Here is a 22,398-nt window from a genome sequence, read left to right on the forward strand (position 1 = left end):
TATTTGTCCACTGAAAAGAATTATTGGCAATTCACAATTTTCAAACGCCTCCACGATATGCCTGATGTCACGTGATACTACGGTTCGTCAAGCTTGGTTGCCCCATGCACTGTAAACCGAAGGCATGCGCCATCTGGTAGTATTTCAGATCTAGGATTGTCATTGGGGCTCATGTTGCGCACTCCGTCATTGGAGGAAAGCGATTAAGATAGGTTGACTTTGCTGACATCACGACCAACACAAAGAAAAAGCAGTGCATAAGTGTAAAGAAAACCAAGTGTAGTTGTTCCTGGTGGTGTCAGTATGTACACAATTATATGGTATTTCTAAAACGCGTGTTGAAGGAGAATTATTTATTCACGTTGAAGTACGGATTTTTACTACTTATGATAAATTCTCTTGCGGTGTGCCTTGCTATCTCTTTCTTCCAAAGCAATATTTTTGTAAGCTAGTGACACGGCTGATGAAGGGATACAGTATTATGTGTCGAGTCATTAAAATAATAACATACACTCTATTATGGAATTTATGCCACACGAAAGAGCTGCCGGATACAGAAACGTAAGTATTCGGTTTGAGAAATACGGTATACCATGCTAGTTAATTACAAGCATGTGCATATCGACTGCTTACGTATTCCTTGTTGCAGTTGTGTACATTTCGTTAGTGATATCCCTTACATAATCAGTAGTGTAACCTTCGTGAATATTTTAGCGACAGGAAAAATTAGGTGCATGTCCAGTTTTTGTATAGCTAAGAAAGGTTACTAAGGTTTGGTGCGCTAACATTTCGTTCATAGGAATTTCTACTGTAATGTGAAATAAATTCCCATGGTGTAAGCAATATCTGTTTTAAAAGATATTTCATTAATTTATGGGAAAATGCTATTTTGCCGTATTAATTTTAGACATTTATAACGAATGGAAAACTGTTAGGAATTGTAACTAGTCGTTTAAAAATGTCAATATTTAAGCCGTAACCATTCTCCCTAGTTAATCTTCGGCGGTTCTTAGGAGCGCATTTTTATCTTAATTAACCAACGATATTAACCTAAACGAGATTTAAAGGCTGTTCGGCAGTCAGTAATTGATAAGGTGTTCATTAATCAAATGATACTGAAAGCATTTATCTATGTTCGAAAATGTTATAAGTTAACCAGCTTTAGATCGTTAGCAACAAGCATTGGAAGCACACTTTATGAAGTAAATCCGGCAAAGATGTGGAATTGTAACAGAATGTCGTGAGAGGAACTTCCTGATACTGTCAACTTTAAGTCTGAAAGACTTCGTCAAACAATCGTGTATTTAAGATGGCAATTAAGGGAAATAAAAGGTGGAAATGACTGGACTCAATTTCCATACCTACTAAAGTATCAATTTAAAGTGTTTCTAGTTCCGTGTTAGTTTGTATACGTGCAATTTTTGTCGCATGTCATCCTATGTTTTTACAATGTACTGTAAGCTAGTGCCTATGATTTTCAACTCACAATGATCGAGCCTAGTTTGGAGATGTGATCTCTGTGATCAGAGGCCTAGAATATTATCTACTCACACTGCTGGAAGAGCCGAAGGCATTATCAATGGAAGGCTATAGAATTATCATATTATATTATAATTAAAAATCCTCATAGTTCCAAACCGATTTAAAACTACTTTGCGAAGGGACGTAAGCACACTAACTCTCTCTGGTAGGCTAGTTTGACCATTAGCTATTTGGCAATTGATTCAAATCCCAGAAATTATGACGGTATTGCACTGTTGGTGTTTTATACCTAGACCATCAGGGCACTTCAAGTGCTATTTCTCGATTTGAACCCGCAGTAGATTGATTCTGAAGGGTTAAAATTGGAACATTATTTTAAGAGTGGTGGGCAATAGTTTCCCAGGTGGATGCATTTAGCTTAGATAAATTATTAAGGTAAGGCAAAACAGAATTGGTGATGAAAGAGGAAATGGTGAATTCTTGTCAATTGAAGCCAGGCATTCAGTAATCAAATACATGTCCCCATCACATCCTCAGGTCTTGGGAAAAGTGAGAACATTTATAGTGAATGTTTCTCCAAGATAAGGTATTTAGGTGTGGAAAAGTATAGGAAAGTTCCTATGGTACGGCACATTGTAGCTAGAGCCTCAAGCATGGAATCAATGTGATTCTGGCCGACATGTCACACAAGCTTGAGTCTGAAATAGCAAGAAGACCACTTCAGATGTCAAGAATCCCAACTCTTTCATTGCACTGGATTTATTGATTTTTCAAATGGGAATTATAAATAGCCATTAAGTAGAATTTGAGACAAATCCCTTGAAGTAATACATTTAATCGTTAGCTGGACATTTGGGCTGAATTTGCAGATTTAAAAAAAGTTATATTTTACTCACAATTTATGTAGCCAATAATTTTTTCAAATTATTAATTTTTTTAAATAATTGCTAACTTAGTGTAGATTGGGGTAGACAGTTTCTGTCATCTATGGGCTTACCAATTTAAAGACATTGATTTGTGGAGGCTATATGCTGTTGCGTATCAAAATATAGCTTGTTTACATTGATGACAATTCCACTGGTGTTCCAGCTGTCATTTTTAAATAGAGGATGTCAAGGACTTGCGTAAATTTGACTTCGAAGTGGAACGCCACCAAAATGTGGCAGCTGAAATAACGTAGTAGCTCCTGAGTCTTCCCAGTGTGTTTACACGGTAGGAGCCAGTGTAGGGTATTAATTGATAATGATATTTGATTTTAAGTGAAGGCAGTATTAAGTTTTTTGGCCAAAAATCTTAAAAACTGTTAAATATGCAGTGCTGCTGAGAAGATTATTTTTTGATAAAAAGTTTACGTAAAAGATATGCTTCACTCTGTGCATGGCAGAAGAAGCTAAATTTGAACTTCATGTTGCTGAAGATTTGAGAATTGGATATTCTGTATGCTTCAAAAACTAAATAAAAATCTTTAAGGTGTTTTCTTTTGTTTGATTTATAAAAGAGTATTCAAAGTTTAATTATTCTTCCCATTCATATAAGAATTACACCATAGGTCTGGAGAGTATGCCTTGGGTATCCATTTATAATTCATTACTAAAGCTAGTAAATAATTGTTGAATATGTTTTTGTTTTCTTTTTGCAATATCAGTTGAGCGCATAGAGTACGACACGCCTTGAGGGAAACCAGAAAGTACCCGCTGACTTCACAGTTGGGTTGCAACCATTTTTTAAGCCAGGAATCCAGCTTGCAGCTTTGTCCATATTGTCAGTATGAACTACTGAATACTTTGATTCATTCATTTGATGTTATGTGAACTTTCAGGATTCCAGAAACTATAATTGCTGCTGAGGAAATACCTTTTCTGCTGGATAAAGCTGTCTCGTGCTCACCAGTTTGCCTAGTTGTTGAGGAGGATCTAATATTGTGGCATTTTATCTGCACCTTATGATGGGTATTCAATGTCCACAGAGGCAAAAATACTGATAAAGATGTCATGTGAGATTGTTGAACAAGAAACCGTGCCTTGTTTTTCCAAAGGCTTTCTTTTTGGTGGAGGGAGTATGCCAGGACAATGTCCTGACCAGTGTAGGAATGAGCACTTGCCTGTAGCGATTGATCAGTGGCTAGGATGTGACTGAGGGGTAGTCATGGTTAGGGACATTTGGGATTGGTGAAGGGTGAGATACGGTCTGCTTCTAGGAAGGGCTCCATTTTAACATTTTGTGAGTGTAGTATTTGCACTTATTGGAAGCATTAGTGGAAAGCTTTTGTTGTGCATGTTTTATAAGCATGAGGCACGGATAAATGTGTAGATGTATATGTTTTGGGGGGAAACTGTAGAAGGAATGAATTCAAATTTATTCCTTTGAGTGAAACAAATGTATTAAACTTGTGTTATTCATAGGAATCCTTCAATTTGTGGGTGAAGCTTTTCGTTAAGAGAAGTTGAGTCTTGGAAGTGAAATTAGTAGTTTTATTGATCTATTGCTGGTTTTAGAATTTCATGCTCCTTCAAAACCTCTTGTCACATTTGGCCATGGGTTTTCAGTCTGAATTTTTGATTTTTTTATCTTTTGGAAACCTATGGGGTTGGGGAACTGCTCTGCAATAGAAAACCAATGAGCCCTGGTGAATGTATATCTGATTACCCCTTGCAAGTTCAAGGTGCCTTAATGCACCTCGGGCCACTTTCATTCATTCTAGTTGTACTCTTTTCCCTACCTCATTCTTGTGCAATCGTAAATTAAGCCAAGTGTTTGAAATTGTTGAGTTTTTTATTATCTGTGGAGATATGGATTTCATTTCCCTGTATGCCTCCTTCGCAGATATAAAAATTGGTGTCTTTGTCTGCATTATTGTGGTGTTCATTAAAAATTCAGTGAACTATAATACATGACAATCAGGAAGGAATTTGACTGTGGACCTTCTTATTGGTGAGATTTTGGACTTGTATTTTTCAATTTTTGGTGCCAAAAGTTCAATGTATACCAGTGCAACCTGATGTTGTTTTGGCACAGTGGAAACCTTTCAGCGATGCAGTTTAAAGCAACATCCTCTCTGAAATAACTCCTTCCTGTAATTCATTACTCAAAGAATATGCTCCCAAACTAGATCTGGTGGTAATGATTTGATGTTCTTATTTGGCTCAGTTTATACTTGCCGACTGAAATATTCCATTGCCTACCTCTCCTGAAACCACTTGACATAATGCTAAGCTAACTTTTCTATGGCAGCTTTAGCAGTGTACCGGGTGGTTTGCATTAGTCATTGCTTAATCCTTCATGGGGAACTGTTCCTGTCATGTAGTTCAGTGAATATATTTTGTAGTGGAGTTGGTGGCATTACGTGGGGGCACCTCCTGTGCCGTTTCTGACACAATGTGCCACTCGCATACATTGTGATGCAGTGCTCTCTGTTGAGGCATACGAATACTCAATGCTGGCTCATGCCCAATGCTTCGTTGGTGTCTTGTCAATCAAGTCAGCTGGAAGTACTTGAGATTTTTGTCTTCATGTTACACAGTTTTGGTCATGGGGAGACCTTGAAGTGTGCACCTTTTGTCTTAGTTGCAAACGTGGATCCACTATTTGGTGCCATTGAATGCTGAGTCTGTGATGTAAGTTACAGCTAGAGGTGGAGATTGTTCAGGTCATGATGTTGCCCTTGGTTTAGTGCTGGAAACGGGAAGGCTAGCGACTGCAAGGAGGTGATAGAGTGGAGCGGTACGAGTGGGAGGGGAGTTGGCCTCATCGCTATTCCTGATGCTGCTCATTTTTGAGCACCCGCCACTTCCCTTAACTTTCTTTGCACTTGAACCACGTAAGTTGGGGCTTTTCAAAAGTATGGCTAGTGGTTTGCATCTGAGACCTTGCCTTTTAATTTGATATTTCCATAATTATCGAGTTGACTTCGTCAATGAAATGGGTTTAGGATTTTGCCTTACTTTAGTTCAAACTACTTTGCCATCTTTCTGCTTTTGGCAAAAATCATAACTTTTTTCAGGAGGACTGTGTTGGGAGAAAAGCATATGCATTGATTTAATTTCTATGTCCTAGTTATAAGTAGAATGAAGAGGAAATCTATTAATTGTATAACAAGGGATTCCTATGTCTTGTGCGGTGAATTTGAAATGTAGTTTCATTAAAAAAATATGTATGTAAGGTTTTTACATGCTGAAGCTTCAAACGCAGAAATTGTGTTTATATATATATATATATATATATATATATATATATATATATATATATATATATATATATATATATCATGGTATTTTTAGAACCTATTCCTGTGCCCACTTGCCAAATACATTAAACAGTTTATATATTATATTATAGGTTATCAAAATGGAACTTCATGCTAGAAAGTCAACTTACACATCTGTTGACATCTGTCACTGGAGTGGCTGTGTTAAGAGAGGTAATACTCACCTTTTATTTGCGACAGTTGAAAATGTTGTGGCCAATTCTCTGCTAGTCACTTCCTCTTGCAGCCTTAACGTAGTGTTGTCACTGAAGAAGACGGAGAGTTGATGAATTGCTCTAGAATCATAAGTCTCATTTGATTACGGGTAAATGTAATGCATGCTTTGGTTGTATTTCAGTAAGTGTTGTGAAGTTCTACAAATTAGATGGAAAGAATGGAAAAGTTGATTTGAGTACTTGCGCCACCAAAAGTCATGTTTGTTGACAGATTTTGTTTTGAACCTTGTTGGGTAGTTACCTGATAAATAATATGAAAAACAACTAAATATACCAAATTGTCATGACAAAATCAACTTCAGTTATTCTCGCAGTAACAGTGCAATTTGCAGAGTACAGTCTGCACAGTGATCTTGCTGCCGTAAGATTTCACCGAATATACTCGGAGGTTTTCCATGAAATGTGGTGAGGTTTCTCCCAATCGATATTTTAGATTTACATTTACTAAGAAGGCCATTTAATTTAAAGTATTTTAAAATTTTGAATTTGTGAGTTAGTTTATATCAAATCATTGAAAAATCATGTGCCTTATCTCTGCCTAACTTTGTTGTATTGCCTCGTCAGTATTTCTCTAGACCCAATCATAAATATTTGTTTTTAAGAGGTTAATCTTTTGTACAATTTGCTTGAAAGACATAATTTTTTGAACTGTAGAAACAGTTTTTTTGCCGTGATTATAGTTTGGAAATCAATCTTACAGTCAGGAGTTGGGGCAGAAATATTTTTGCCTCAATTTTGTTTTATATGTTTTAGACATTTAGCACATGGAATGTATTCCCTCTCTGCCATCCTTATTTGCATTTCTCACGCAAAACCTTTTTTAAGAACTGACATTTAAAATTCATTCTGTAGAATGTTATGCCTTTTTGTGCATCGGTGGCATGTAATAACGTAGCCATTTTAGTTGAGGACACTGAAATGGGACTAGCTGGCCACAGTGTGGAGTCAATTGTCTGATGTACTTATACCTAGTGTCAACCAAGTTCTTAAATCTATAGAGACATGAAATAAGTTTATGTAGCAACTAATTTTAAAGGTAGTACATAGAGCGTTAAATACAATTGAGTCACATTAAGCTGCAGAAATTGTTTTAATTGTGAAAGACATTTGGCATAAAAATCATTCTTTTCCACGGTAATTTGAAGTGGTTCATGGCCTGCCACATATTATTTGGTGGCTTGCAGTTAATTCTTTTTGTTGTAAAACTATCAAGGTAATTGGTAGTTTTTTTTAAGGATTAGACCTCTTTAGGTTATACCATGTTCCAGCAAAGGTGTATTTTAAATTATAAGTATAATTTATTGATTGGAGCCAGGAAATTGTAGAAATGCACAGTATTGGCAACGCTTGGATGCAGATTGGCCTGTCAAAAACCCAGGACAAATTTAAAGGACTGCTTGAGATGCTGCATGGGTATATTAAGCAATCACCCACCGGCACCCACACAAGTGCACTGGAGAAATCAGTCATCTTGATGGGGATTTTTTCCCAGATCCCTCAATTTCCAGCGAAGTGCTTAAGCCATTCAGCACTCGGCTATGGTTATTTTGAGGCTCAGAACCTATTGTTCCTTTAAAGTCCTTGAAAATTCACCCTTGCAAGAGTGACTCGGCTGCTTTACTGGCTGAAGACTTGGACATAAAACATAGGGATCTGGGCTCAAATCCGCATCTAGTTAAATGACTTTAACACACCAACATTTCTTATATTTATCTCACCAGCTTGATTATTAAATCTATTTGTAGTGAGCATATTCAAGTTAAATTGCATTTGAAGCCATGGCATGCATATGTTGTTTAAGTTGAAGCATCATTAGTGGTAAATACCATTAATTTATAGCATGGTGTTTATTCATATTATTCATTCAGAGCACACTATGCACCCATTAGTGCACGACTTAAAACAATGCGTATCAAGCTCCAGCATGGGTTAAGTCATGGTGGTGGATTCGAAAGGATAAAATAGTTATTTATTCACGACTGCAACTGATGAACTACACTCTCAATCTTTTGGGTATTGATATGCATGTGTTACATCATGTACAGTTGCAATAACAAAGGTGTAATGCATAAGGTCGTAATAACAAACATTGGTCTCGCATTATTGGGAAGATATGGCTCATCAAATGCATACCTGTAAATTAAGTGTATAAAATGCAGAGGAGGCTTTTTAGTTAATTTTGTAGTTCCTATTCGTGTATAGTTACTACTGCTTGTTGACATAATTTCTCCTCAAACTATTGGTACAAAAATGGTCAAATGCAAGTGCTTTAAGTCAAGTGAAATACAAAGTTGGGCTAGATTGTTCAACTCCTTCCTTTTCCTGCTTCCCTTTCAACTGCCTGGGTGCAATTTAACCTGAAAAGTTCGGAGTTTTTACTTCTTGTTGAGACTAATAGCAATAGGTATTGATATCAGTGCTATTTTCTTGTCAGTAATAATAGTTTTTACCACTTTGATAATATCTCTAATGATTTTTCAGTTTTTAGTAAAACTTTCCAGAAAATAGTAAATGACTGATGCTTGTCCAAATCTTCTTGAGCTTCATAGTAACTTTGTTTACTGTCTTCTGCCCAGGCACTTTAAAGTTTTACCATCATATTTAAGCCACAGAAATATTTAACAACTTTTTACTATGCGTATAAACACGTTTCAATCTATTTATCAGGAATCCAAAAAAACGGAACCAGGCACATGAAATGTAATTATGTATCCGCAAGTACTCAGTTTTCTTTCATTCAAATGACAACAGTATGGCATGAGATGTCTTCACTTAACAGCGGAGCCTGCAAGTAAATATTTTGACAAAATATACCCTTCTGCAGCCGCCAGTTTTCTTCCCCACTTCAATGCTTCAGGTCATGAACTATAAAGCTCTATTAATAGTCCTACCTGAAAAGTAAGGTTGGTGGTAACTGTCTGGCTGGAAATATCTAGCCTGTAGAATTCCAATGCTGTGCATGTTAATGACCATTCACAAAGATTGGTGTTTTTTCTTGAGTACCTTAAGGATTGATAATATATAATGGAAATGAGTATTTCTTCTTGCATCCTATTTTATAAGTAATTTTCCCCTTGTCAGCTAAGAAAAAACGGGCAAAACTTCCATAAAATGCATTGAAAAGGAAAGAAATTTATATTAGATTATTTTAATTTTTAGAGTCCATATTGAATTCTACATGCTCAAGTTTTTATCAAGCCTTATATTCAGCACTGTTTCATATACTTCTTGCTATGGACTGCATTGTGAAGTCAAAGTATAGTGATTTTTTGGAATGCATTCAACATGCTAATACACCTAAGCAAAGGAAGGAGTTGGCTTATCCTCCAAGTTTTGCAAATGCTAGTTTGATGACAAATCCCAGCTTTAGTGAGCTAGTATGAAAGTGATTTTGAATAATACATTTGTTCAGTTGGCCTTATGCTGCATATATATCCATCACTGCGCATATATACCTTCTGGTGGTGGGGTGTGACAATGGTATGCAGGCTATTGATGCATTCCCTTTAGAAGGGGTACTAGCTTGTATAGAGTAGTGAACGTGGGCCTGGGGTATTCAAGTGCTTCAATTTTGTCTTGGCATTGGGGTGAAGATGTGCCAAAACTGACGAGGAAAATGCCATAATCATTTATAGGGAATGCTGCATGTGACAAAGGTAAACTTGCATGAACTATCCTTCCTTATTTAAGGTTTTCAAGTAAAAGCCTCATGACCTTAGCCAATATGGCGGACATGGGTCATGTAGCATTGGCCCAAAAAGAGGCTGGCATGGAACTCTCGCTTGACTATTGATACTTGGGAGAGTAGTGTGAATGGTAAGGAGTGAAGGTGTATGAATGAAATGGTTGGATGTGAGACAGTTTATTGTCTTTTGTGTGTGTGCGTGTGAAAGAAAATTCTAAGGCTGTTATTTGGGGGGGGGGGGGGCGGCAGCAAATCACATCACTGTGGTTCCCCAGGAAGTTCTTGTATCCAAAATATTCCACAACTTAACTTGGGTTAAGCTGAGGGTACCGAGAGGCATTGCCAGAATGTGTGTGGGGATTAGGATGGTGCCATGGCTAATTTCCTATTTTCCTACCTGGAGGGCCTGGGTTCGAATCCTGGAGGCAGATTTTTTCAGTGATATCCTGATCCCTACTTGAGGTGCTTTGTGGAGAGCATTTAAGTAAATTTGCCAACCATTGGATGGAAGATTTAGCCGCAGGCCCCTTGGCACCCTTTGCTAAGATTAGGATAATGCCAACCCTGCTTTTCTCTCCACTCTTCCTCCTGTCCCATCCATCCCTTAATGTGCAAATGACCTCAGCTGTCACTCATCTCCCCCAATAACTGCTACTACTAATACCCAGAATGTGTGACAGAGGTGAAAGAATTATGCAAGTGACAGGTTAGTATGAAAGAAATTATTGGATTTGGTCCTGAACCTAACCTAAAATCAGGGGGCACCTGGAGGCAGGCATGGTGCACCTTGAGTCACGAGGTGATAGCTTGGTTTTGGGCAGCTCATGAGTCATCATCAGGTCACTTCTCGGCAAAAGGTGACATACTTTTCATTTCTGCAATGCACATCCTTGCCTCCCAGATGCCTCACAGCTTCACAAGAGGTCAAAGAATGAATGAGCCACCAATTCTCACCTCTCATTCACCTCATCAATGGCAGCACAGTGTGCTGTTTTCAGGTGGTTAGAGTGACAATTGGAATACTAGCCAAGCTATAATCCTTCATTAGGGTTGATAATTTTTTAACTTATTTGGGTGTAAACAAGGGCTTCACAATACATTATTCTGAGGCATTTGGAAAAAAGTTGGGTGCCTTGTTTAGGGAGCCCAAACTCAGCCTAAATGTATGTATTGGCCTACTGCATATTATTAGCATTGCCTTTTACTGTCATTTAGTGGTAATCGCATACTGTACTTTTGTTGACTCTTCTACCTTTTAAAAATGCAATAATAATTCATAGTGAAATTCAATGAGTTTTGAACCATTCAAGAGATGAATTTATGTGTGAATGGTGGAGTTCTATAAATGGAGCTAAAAGCAGAACCGATCAATCTATTGGTAACCCAGGTGTGTATACTGACACTAGGTGAATGAAGTAGATTATATCGCCAATTTGAGAATGTAATTGATATACTTCATGATAGGGATCCCTTATTAGTGAAAGGTACCATATTAGCGTACCATCGTAACGCGCACCCGGAACTTGGTGGTTGTCATGTGTTAGTATAGATACCGCGTGCCCAGAGCTTAATAGTTATCTTGAACGTGTGTAGACGCCGCGCATCTGTATCTATATGCGCGTAAATATTATACATATTGTGTGTCAAAATACGTCTTCAACCATACACAAATAGATGGTACCAACCAATGAATACATGAAGTCATAATTTCCTGTGAGTGGCTGTCTACCGTAAGTAAACAGAAGATTAGAGCCAGGTGATTGAAATTAATTCCAAACAACAGAAGGATAAAAAAAATACACAATATATACTAGCCAACACAATAGGCCGTCTTATTGCTTCTTTCGCTATGACTCGTAAGTAGAAATGAGGCATAGGTTTGTGAGCCCTTTCATTCACTACACTGAGTAACTTTCAGCAAATCAAAAATAAGACAAGAATGCAATAGAATGTTCTTGTTTTGTTTGATAAACTTCGCTTTGTTAGTATCGGCGTTCAGCTGTTCTAGACCCCTCCAAGTTCTATATAAGTGCCGCCTACGTAGTGATTGTTTCAAACGTGAATTGAGTTAAGCTTGTGTAATTTAGAATGTTCTCAAGAAAATTACCAATGGAGAAAAAAATTGTATACGGCGATGTTTACGCTAGAAGTAATCAATTTCACGAAAGAAAAAGGAAATCGCGAGGCTGCCTGGATTAATCCATTAATAAATCGTTTAAATCAAATTTACGTTCTAGTTGGGAAAATTGGATTATGTCTGTTAAGAAGGACTGCACAGAATCGGGAAGGGTTAAAAGAGTGTCTTATGAAGAAATAAGCCGGTCGATCCTGGAAAGTTGGCAGGGTTCTTGAGTGACTTGTCTAAAAAATGGATTTGAAAAAGCTTCAGGCTATTTCAACGCCCGTGCTAGAAGATGAGGAAGAGTTAACTTCGGAGAGTTAACTCGATGAAGTGCCTGAAGAGGTAATAAATGCAGTGAATTCATTTAATTGTGATTCAGGTGACGAATTTCTTGGATTCGAGTGGTGTACGTATCCTTTCTGTGTACGTACTTGTATATAATACGACGTACTCTACGTATACGTGAAGTACTATGTATTAGAATAAAGAAGGACAACGTGTTAGAATAAATGAAGTGTAGAAATTATGTCTTCTTTTTCTCATGGATTTTTGAGATGAAATAACTATAACAGCAGCAGATCTGTATAAAATAGAATGCAATCAGAACGGCATGCTTCCACACTAATTAATTTTTGCGAGACTCTTCTTTAAATTATGTTGTGCATATTTATGCAAATGTTTGGCTTTTTTCAATTTTCATTACATAACGCGCATCGTCATTTTTTTCGATTATGTGCAAAATTTAGGAAAAGATAACGCGCGCGTTATCGATGGGAAAATACGGTAATTGGAATGCATTGGACGGCAGTGTACATTTGGGATGAGCATATGAGAGTATGGCTGAGAAATTGCCAATTAATACGGAGAGAAAGCAGTTGAGATCTGCGGCAGAGTTTCATAATAACTAACACCTAGTTCAAAGAGAGGATTCCTCTTATTTTTATTTTCAATGTTTTGCAGGCTTTCCGGACCAAATATTATATTTTTTGAAATCTTTATTTGAAATTTAATTTGATAGCATCATGAATTTCTTTCATCATCAGCAATTTTTTAAAGATTTAATTTTCTAGCTTAAAATTGGTTGCAGAGCACTAACAGTTTCAAAGGACATCATGATCATCATGGGAAGGGCGAATAGTTTCTCCAGAAGATGATAATATTCATCACGACCAGTTGAGATATGCAGCAATATAATTTGGTGGAAAACTATAGTATTTTGCAAAAAATAATACTTTTTCACAGGTGATGATGTTGAAATTAGTAGATTGTTTGGGAGTTTTGTCTAGGGTACATATTAATGTGAACCGCATTCACATTGCAGTCCACATGCAAAGTCTGGCAGAAAGATTGATGGGAGTATATGGAATATATCAAATAAATATGGCAGCACAGAGGATAGTTAATAAAACTATGCTTCTCCAAGCTATACCGTCTTAAATATCAGAGGTCATCAATCCATATTTTGTTGTAGCTCTCCAGACTATCCTATCCCCTGCCAATCTGTTCATTCCCTCATAGCATGGACCTCCTTGCACTAGCATTTTCAATTGCCTACTTCTTTAATTCATCCTTGGCTCTCCTCTTTAATTGTTCCCTGTAGGGTTTCCTTCAATGTTGTTCTTCTGTAGGATGTCGTGTCTCCGGATGTGCCCAGTAAAGTTGCCATTCTTCTTATGTGTCCTCCATGAAATGCTCACCTCGATCTCTCTTCAAAGTACCTTTTCATTTGTTATTCAATCAAGTCATTGTATTTTCATCATAGTCAATTGTCTCCTATTTTCTCTTATCTGTCTCCCCTATTGACCGCTTTTCATTTCTGTAGAAAAAGATTTCAATTTATACCATGAACATTGGTGGTAGGAGGTAGTCATAATCAACAACTCAACAGATTGCAGTAACTATATGAGTAATTTATTATTTCAATTGGTACAAGCAGTGCTGACTATCGATAATGTGAGGGAGGATAGACACAGGAGAGGTGAGGGGTGGGAAAGGAGCAGCGGAGGAGGTATTACCTCAGCATTTCAGCTTGATATGACCGCAAACCGGCAGCGAAGGGTGAAGTGATTTCAATGCGATGGTCATCAGTATCACCAAAAGAAGTGCAAAGCCCTCATTTTCAGCTTAATGCGTATTTCATTAAACAGTGTACAGTCAAGAAAAAATGTAATTGTAAACATAATAAAAATAGAAAACTCTAGAATGTCCGTTATAGGAAACAGTTCCTCTTCGGGGTTGATTGAAAATAAAAGTTAATTGTGAATATAATCTACAACGATGGTGGAATACCTTATATATATAGTATATTCGTCGTGAGAGGTACTCGGCCGGTATTAAGTCACGTACTCGGGGAAACTCTTAAAACCTCGCGTCAGGGGGCCGAAATGAAGGAAGGAAAGTAAGAGATAGAAGGGAAGCATAAATGTGAAAACTACAGAAAGCAAGAAGAGAAACGATGTGGCTTAAACTACGTAAAACATAACAATGGTCGATTTGGTCGAAGTCAATAACAGTCTATAATAGCCACCGCAAGGTTACTCACTGAGGCGCGGGCCGCGCGATTACTTGGGTTACACGGATTTACACATATGAACGCCGATCTCTGTGCAGCACTGAAGCCGTTGCCAATCGTCTAGGTGGGCGATCGCTCGCGTTTCTTCGTCGCCTCATTGGTGGGAAGAGAGGAAAGCCCTTCCTCGGGCTCCAGGTGCGACTTGATATGGTGTAGAAGCAGTGTCACCACTAGATTAGACAGGAGCCGGGTGATGGTCCTGGTGGATGATGGGATGACAGTACGCCATTTGTGGTGAAGTATCGGGGCATTCTCTTTGTGAGGATTCCCTCGAACCATTCCCCGGGCACGCCAGTAAGGAATATTTGGCGGTATTTCTCGGCGTGTTTGGAGCCCTTGCCTTGCTTCGGCTGCATGACTACGGTCATGGGCTTCCAGGTGTCCGAGTAACAGCCGAGTGAGAGGAGGGAGTCGAATATTGCTAGAAGTGGCTTATGGCATGCTGGCGCCATTAGACCGTGTCTGGTGGTGATGCCGTTTTCGTCAAGTCCAATGTGGCGGCGAAGTATGCACTCCGTGTTTCCTCGTCAGTGATTACCGCCAAGGGGCCATCGTAGTGACGCTGCGGCGACTGTAAAGGAAAGAGAGGGAAAGGTAGGTTACATGTTCGCGGTATGCAACCGCGTGACTATCGTCGAAAGCCAGATCCTCCTGAGGGTGGTAGACGGCAGCGAGCACGCGTCTTAAATCCTCGACTTTCTCCAATGGGTGAGCAAGCGGCCTTCTCTCGGGTGCTGCAAGGGGAGCTCCTGTTCGCTGTGCCGCTCCGGTAAGATCCTTGTAGGCTACGTGTACATCACCCGTCCCCGAAAGATCGCGTTAGAGCGGTTCCATTCAGTCATAAAATCCAGGTCCCTTGTACATAAACGTCCGCAGAGTGAGGGTTAATTCTTTACTAGTCCGAAGGCGTCCTCAGACAGTGTTGGTGGGGAAGGAACAATTTCCCTTGTGCGGATCTGGGCGATAGCAGACGGGAATGTGGCGTTCAGTCTTGAGAGAGCTGATTCCACCCCACTTGGTGTCCGTAGCTCGTACCCCGTTCTGCCTTTAATGAGTGTGGGCACTAATCAGTGACAAGCAACCGTCGAAAGGCTCTCCGAAAGTTATTCCGAGACCCGAGCCGGGGTCAAGCGGACCTTCCTTTCGTTTGCATCCCCACTTAGCTTTTGTCCGCGATTGCCGTCTTCAACTAACCATGACCCAACGGACTGTGTTCTTCGGAGCCATGCGTATGGACAGTTTATCCTCCCTCGCCTCTCTCTCCCCTTTTCTTCTTGCCGAACCGGAGTTGGGTGACGTGAAGCTAAAACAGGAGGGAGCGGGTGCGCGGCAGACCGTCTTCTAGCATTCAAACATGGAATGTTTGAATGCTAGAAGAGTATCATGAATCCTTGTGGCTAAAGATATCGTTATCTCTAGGTTAAAGAAAAGATTTCAAAAATCATTTTCTTGCATGTGGTCCTCATCTGGCGCAAATGTATCTCCAAATTTACCAAATACCGATTAGAGAAACTCTAAAGAACATAATTTGATGCACTTGTAATCTGAATGTTCCTCGAGTCTATCTAAGAATTATAAAGCAGTAACTTATTCAGATAACTCTTATCCGGATAAGGTTGTATAATATGACAAATATTCCAACACTTCAAGAAAACAGGTCAGAAAGCTGTTTTGATAATATTCGCAGATAAAAGCGCATTCTCATTGCTCCTGAGAGACAACATTTTACTTTATATGTTTTAAAGAAAATGGTTTGGAAAATATCAAAGCCTCGCAACGTTTAACTGAATGTTGCGTTTACTGGTCGGCTACCTTGAACGACGGTCCTAATCGGTCCCTCCGCGCCCATCTACACAATGGCAGCCTGGAGTCCTCTGAATTAAGGCATTTAATGGGAAAGTGGGGAAGGCCTGCGAATGGTCATCGTCATTAAAACGGTTTCTCTTGAGAGAAATGGAAGTTCTTAAATATTGCCCGTTCCTCATCTCCTAACACAGGCGTGGTGAACGGGATTATCTGACCACTTGGACACTGGAACGGCATTATCTGACCATTGGTGTGATCACTTTGCTACTAGCTTCGCCACAGAACTCTAATGTGCGCAATTTGTTCATCGCTAATTGGCTCTTTCAAAGTGGATGAATCTCTCTCTCTCCGAGAGTTAGGTCGCGACGCGACGCTTTTGTTTGAACGCCTAAAACATCGCAGCGCCCCTGCCCACCTCACTTTCAATTCCTGGTTTCCTAGAAATGATTAAAGACCGTCGATATTCCATTGTGACGACGGGGGGGGGGGGATTGGAACCTCGCTCCATAAAAAGAGAGGCAGGCATACATCCAGTACCCTGGCGGTGAGCTCACTTAATTGCAATAGAAAAAGTTAGCAGGCACTCGTCCCACTCATTTGAACTATAGTTCCTGTGCGCCTTTCATAGACTCCCGGTGGTTGAGGTTAATCGTCGTCGCGTCAAATGCCCCCATAAAATACATTTTGTGTTTCATCAGACGTAAACAAAGGCTGATTAAAACAGACTATAGCTTCCGGAATGACGTAATGGCGACACTACCCTTAATAACCTTTCAGGTACGAAGAACCGTCATATCTCGTGACTATATAAAAGTTTAAAATTTACTAACGCATCAAAAATAGTAAAATAGCACATATTACCTGATTTTGTGCTCGTCTTAAGTGATACAAAATCAACAAAAATACATTGTCAATCGCAGGATTCTGCCGTACTCTCGAATTTTGCGCTAGTATGGTGCGCTGGCACTTGGTGCTGGATTTAATGCACTGTACTATGTACCGGTCCATCTTTGGCATGATAGCTTAGGTGACCGCTGATAGTCCAATCACGAAAGTATCCACATATGCCATCTCCATATGTCGTACTTTGTTCAGAACATAAACACAATGCCGTTGTCCTCTTCGTCCGGAAAGTTCCAACTATTTTAGTGATATTTTAAAATTATTTTCTCCCCAGCTTTTGGCTTGTCTTTGATGCGCTAACATTCTGGGTCTTAAAACTGTTGGTCTTGGGTCGAATTGAAGGACAGCGGTATGCTTTGTAGCTCGCCTGCGCTGAAGTCATCCATCCGTTCATAGATTCTCGACTCGTTCGTTATCGAACATACGCAACAAACAATCAGTAACTATGATCTCGGTTCCAATAACATTTTGAGCTTAACGTTGGTAAGTGGAGAGGTCTAGTGGCATCTATCGCCCAATTTTCGCAATTGGTTGGAATTCCGACCCAACCACGAAAGCCCTTAACTCTCCCGATCCTTTTCAAAATTGCCGAGTTTTTGGACTCCGAAGACGACCACTTGACGCTCCACCTCGGATGTTTTGTACTTTTTCCGACCTATTCGAAGGGTGCGGCTGGCAAAGGCTACGAGCCTTTGGCAGCCGCACCCTTCGAACGCTCGTAGTTGGACTAAAGTCTATTAACCTTCCGTGGTATTGCCACAGAAACATTTTTTACGCTTATGTATGCGATAAGAAGTGGTGATTAAAATCTGGCATTCTTAATACTGGATGCGACAACATTTTTTTTCTTTTAAGACTTCGAAGATAAGTATTAGCAGCACGCTTCTGCACAAACCAGCTATTCTTTTTCTTCGAGTGTTTTATCGGGACTGAAATTGCTGATCAAGATGGAACGAACCGCGCATAATAGCTGCAAACTCCTTCAAGACGCTTAGTCACTCTCAAAGTACGTGGTATGGGGAACTTGTTAGCTACCGCTGCTCACTTTGGAGCCACCCTAATGCCCTGGGCGGACACCAATATCCGAAATACCTGGGGTCTCCCTTAGGTTGATAGTCATTGTTTGGGGTTTATCGTAATGTTAGTCTTCCTTACGCCCTGTAAGTGACTGCTGTATACTACTATATCGTCCAGATAGTTGAAACCCTTGTGTCTGGCGTCCATTGCCTGCACGAAGGTAACTTTTAGTTAAGAAATCATCTCAACCTTGACTACAGGTCTATTTTCATACATTTCTCGCATTCCAAACGCCATTCTTAGTTCCCTACGACTTGTTGGCAATCCGAAAATTAGTTTCCCCAAAATCAAAGTCTCGCTCTTCCTCCCAATGTATTTCTTTATTTATGTATTGCTTTATTCGCCAAGGGCTGTTTCAGAATGGTTTGATCATAAAATAAAAAGATGTACAGCATTTTTTAAATATTAATCCCAGGAAAAAATGTTATTTTCATTACATTGGAGTATTAACAAAACCAAATTTTAGAAATGTCTTTACATAATTCACAAGATTTATCCCCAGAGTACAATGGTTTAATAAGGAAGTATGCTTTAAAGTATGCTTGAAAGTATTTGAAGAAGATGCTTTCAAATCTGGAGGAAGCAGTTTTAAAAATTGGCTCCTTGGTGGTATGACCACACCAATTGAACGATCTTACTTAAATGTGTATTTCAAGCTTAGTACGTGTGCAATGATGATGGATATTTAGATTTTGTTTGTATATATGCATGTTATAATTAACAATTAAGATTATATTGAATAAAGAAATAGCAGCCGGTGGCATAATTTGCAGCTCATGAAAATGAGGCCTGTAGGAATCTGAAAGGTAAGTTTAAAACAGTTCCCATAGTCTACTTCTGAGTTTTAAAATCTTTTGGCTATGGCTTGAGCCACCCCGTAATATAATGCCATATGATAATCCGAATTGAAAATTTGGATGATCAAGACATTTAAGGATACTCAGGCTAGTACTAAAAAACAAATGTCTCAGCTGATTGAGAGTTTTATTCAATATAGATTTTAAGTGGCCAATATACAACAACCATTTTAGAGATGATTCAATCTGAGCACCTAAGAAATTAACGCTGTCAGGAATATTTAGGTCCTTATCACAGTGATTAACTGACTGAGAGATTATTGCCAAAATTAATGCATAATGTTTTTTGTACATTTATTGACAATAAGATGTTTTGAAACCAAGTTTTTCGTTACTGTGGACTCTACTTTTGTTGTAGCTCAGGACTGTTTTCAGTATTTATTGGAATGGTAGTATTATAAGGAAAATGTAAGAAATTTAAGGATACTTAGGCTAGTACTAAAAAACAAATTTCTCAGCTGATTGAGTTTTATTAAATTTAGATTTGAAGTGGTCAATATACAACAACCATTATATAATTTACATAATGCACAAGACAAATTACTCTCATTTTATTTTTTAAAAAGCATACAGTAAAAATAAATAAATTAACGTTAATAAAAAAAACAAAGTGGGACATTTTTTCCCTTCCTTCGCGAGCGGAAGAACAATGGATTTGACATCGTAGGTACAATCTGGCATACCATCCATGTAGAGTAAAAATAGCAAAGGACCCAGGAGAGATCATTCCCAGGCCAAATCTTTAGCATTTAGTACGGCATTCTTTCGATAAACTGGAATTGGCAAGCAAACGTATGTTCTAACTCCGAAGAACCGACGACAATATCGCCATTTTACCTATCACAGTGGTCGATACGCTGCGACAGGAATTACCTTCAACGTCTTAATATCTAGAATGGCTACCCGGTCCTTGTAATTGTCACTGGCTTCTATCAGATCTTCAGGCGTTTATCTGTGCTTTTGCCTTGTTCACGAACGCACCCACGCAATATTTTCTTATCTCGTCGAACGTCCCTTCACATCCAATTCATAACTTAATCGTATCTGCTTCGAGGATGCCATTAATTCAAGAGGTGCCTAACGGAGGTTTACCAGCCATCGCAAAAACGTTGGACACCCTCCTAGAAACCACGCTCTGCTACCATTTACACCGTGAAATTGTGTGGTAAAAAATATCAATGATGAGCTAAGTAATATAGCTAACTACTGATACCCATGGGGAGTAGCCGGGATCAACCTTGCTTTCCTTCCGCTGGCATCCCGCACCGGCTTTCGATTGCCTCCAACTTAAAACCTTGCGGTCGGTCCTTCCGCATGGATGCTTCACAAAAATGATTTCTAATGATCTGCCTCCATTGTTTGTGCTAGCACTTTTTCATTCCCTTATCTCTAGTGGTTAGTGTTCCTGTTAGGCCTTCTTTCTTCTCTGCAAGTATAGTCTTCCACAAATCACTGTATACCTAATACCTCTCTCATTGAAATTATACATCACCTCATGATCACGTTCATTGCATTTTCCATTAACTCATTGAATATCAAAGGCAATAATGAGTGACGTTTCTTTACTTTTCTCTTCAATTTAGCTTGTACCGTACTTTCAACCCAATTAATCACTGTTTCTTGGTCTATATATTGACCGTATTCGAATCTCCTGCCGATTTAATTCATTCCAGTTTCATATAGAAATAGCTTCATATTCTAGTCGACGTTGTCAATGTCTTCTCCGTTTTAAGGAATGCGATGAAGGTGGGATACAGGTGAGTGGTCTCTCTAAATATTCATTTCTACAATGAGTCTGAGAGCGAGAGCTGCTTCCCTTCTTCCGGCGGTGGCGAGGCAATGTCCTCGCCTTGCAACCTTGGGGTCATGGGTTCAATGCCCGCCTATGTGAGTTTTCCTCAGCTTAGGGCTTGGCTATTTAAAATTGCCTTCAATGAATGTACATATCTATACATAATAGGATAGGTGGAGTGGGCTATGAAGTCGCAATCTCACCCCAAAAGTTCATTAAATAAATATTTCAAAAGCCTCCAATCTGCTTCTTCTAAACCCAAATTGGTCCTCACATGTTTATACACTAACGCTTTCCTCTATAATTTTCTTTACGTAATTATCGACGGAATATTCAATGTGTGTCTATATATATATATATATATATATATATACACACACACACACACGAGGGTCATCCGGAAAGTAGTACCCGTTCGTGAAATAAAGACACGAAAGTAAATATTAACAAACATAAAAAATTTTATTTGAAAGAGGATACTTTAAACTACTTCTCAACATAATCTCCAAGCAAATTAAGGCATTTGTCATAACGTGTGACAAGTTTCTGTATTCCTGCTGCATAGTCCTTCGCCGCCAGCTCATTGAGATACGCGAGGGACCCATCTTGCACAAATTTTTGCATAATGCAGATGGTGTTTAACAATTTCATGAACAATTGTTCGAGAAACATTGGGAAAATGCTCACAGATGTCATCAATTGTGACGCGCCGATCGTTCCTCACGAATTCGTCAACTGAGCTCACCAGTTGGTCTGTAATGACAGACGGTCTCTCCGAACGCTCATCGTCGTGTGTGTTCCCCCTCCCCATGTTGAAGTTGCGACACCACGGCCGAACAGACGACTCGTCCATTACATTGTCTCCATACACCTCCTTTAATTGGCGATGAATATCACATGGGCGAACGTTTCTTGCATTGAGGAATTTAATCACTGCCCTCACTTCACAACTGGCGGCGTTCTCAATTTTTTTAAACATTGTAAACAATCACAGAAACAACACAGGCAATGCTAGCGTCACGCAACTTGGCTCAGAGAAGGCAGACAAGCCACTGAAGCTATCTGACCTCGTCCAGCGGCTACTCGCGTCGTCAGCACTTCATGCGGCACGAACGGGTACTACTTTCCGGATGACCCTCGTGTGTGTGTGTGTGTGTGTATATATATATATATATATATATATATATATATATATATATATATATATATATATATATATATATATATATATATATATATATATATATATATATATATATATATATATATATATATATATATATGTTAGACTGATCGTTTCGAAATTTTTGCATTTTTCTGTTTTTTATGGGCTTAAGTTTAATGGAATTCATCTTAAATTCAATCCGTATTTCTCATCTCACATTATTATCATATATTAAGGCATATAGTTGTCAGAATCTATTTTCCTGAATTTTTTTAATAACTCCGAAGGCATATATCCCTGGTGTCTTGTTTGCTCCCAAGTCATTTACTGTGACGTCCAATTCAAAACTGATTATATACTGTCGTTTCTCATTATTCACAGCGGTGTCCTCTTCTTCAAGTATTCTTTCATCCAATTAATTCCGTCTGTAAGATTCTTCGAATACTTGTTCCGATTAG

At 38.9% G+C, this 22,398-nt stretch overlaps 1 protein-coding gene across 2 annotated transcripts in view; it reads left to right on the forward strand.

The window, feature by feature from the left end:
* Positions 1 to 211: 211 nt before the first annotated feature.
* Positions 212 to 22,398, forward strand: part of LOC139686973 (voltage-dependent calcium channel subunit alpha-2/delta-2-like) — an 89,369-nt gene continuing 67,182 nt past the window's right edge. For both annotated transcript variants that reach the window (XM_071584015.1, XM_071584016.1), the window contains exons 1-2: positions 212 to 561; positions 5,818 to 5,899. In XM_071584015.1, the coding sequence (XP_071440116.1) occupies positions 464 to 561; positions 5,818 to 5,899 (180 nt within the window). In that variant the 5' untranslated portion in view covers positions 212 to 463. The remainder of the gene's footprint in view (positions 562 to 5,817; positions 5,900 to 22,398) is intronic.

This window comes from Hetaerina americana, unplaced genomic scaffold, assembly GCF_022747635.1.
Source record: "Hetaerina americana unplaced genomic scaffold, ioHetAmer1.1.p SCAF_16, whole genome shotgun sequence".
Lineage (NCBI taxonomy): Eukaryota > Metazoa > Arthropoda > Insecta > Odonata > Calopterygidae > Hetaerina > Hetaerina americana.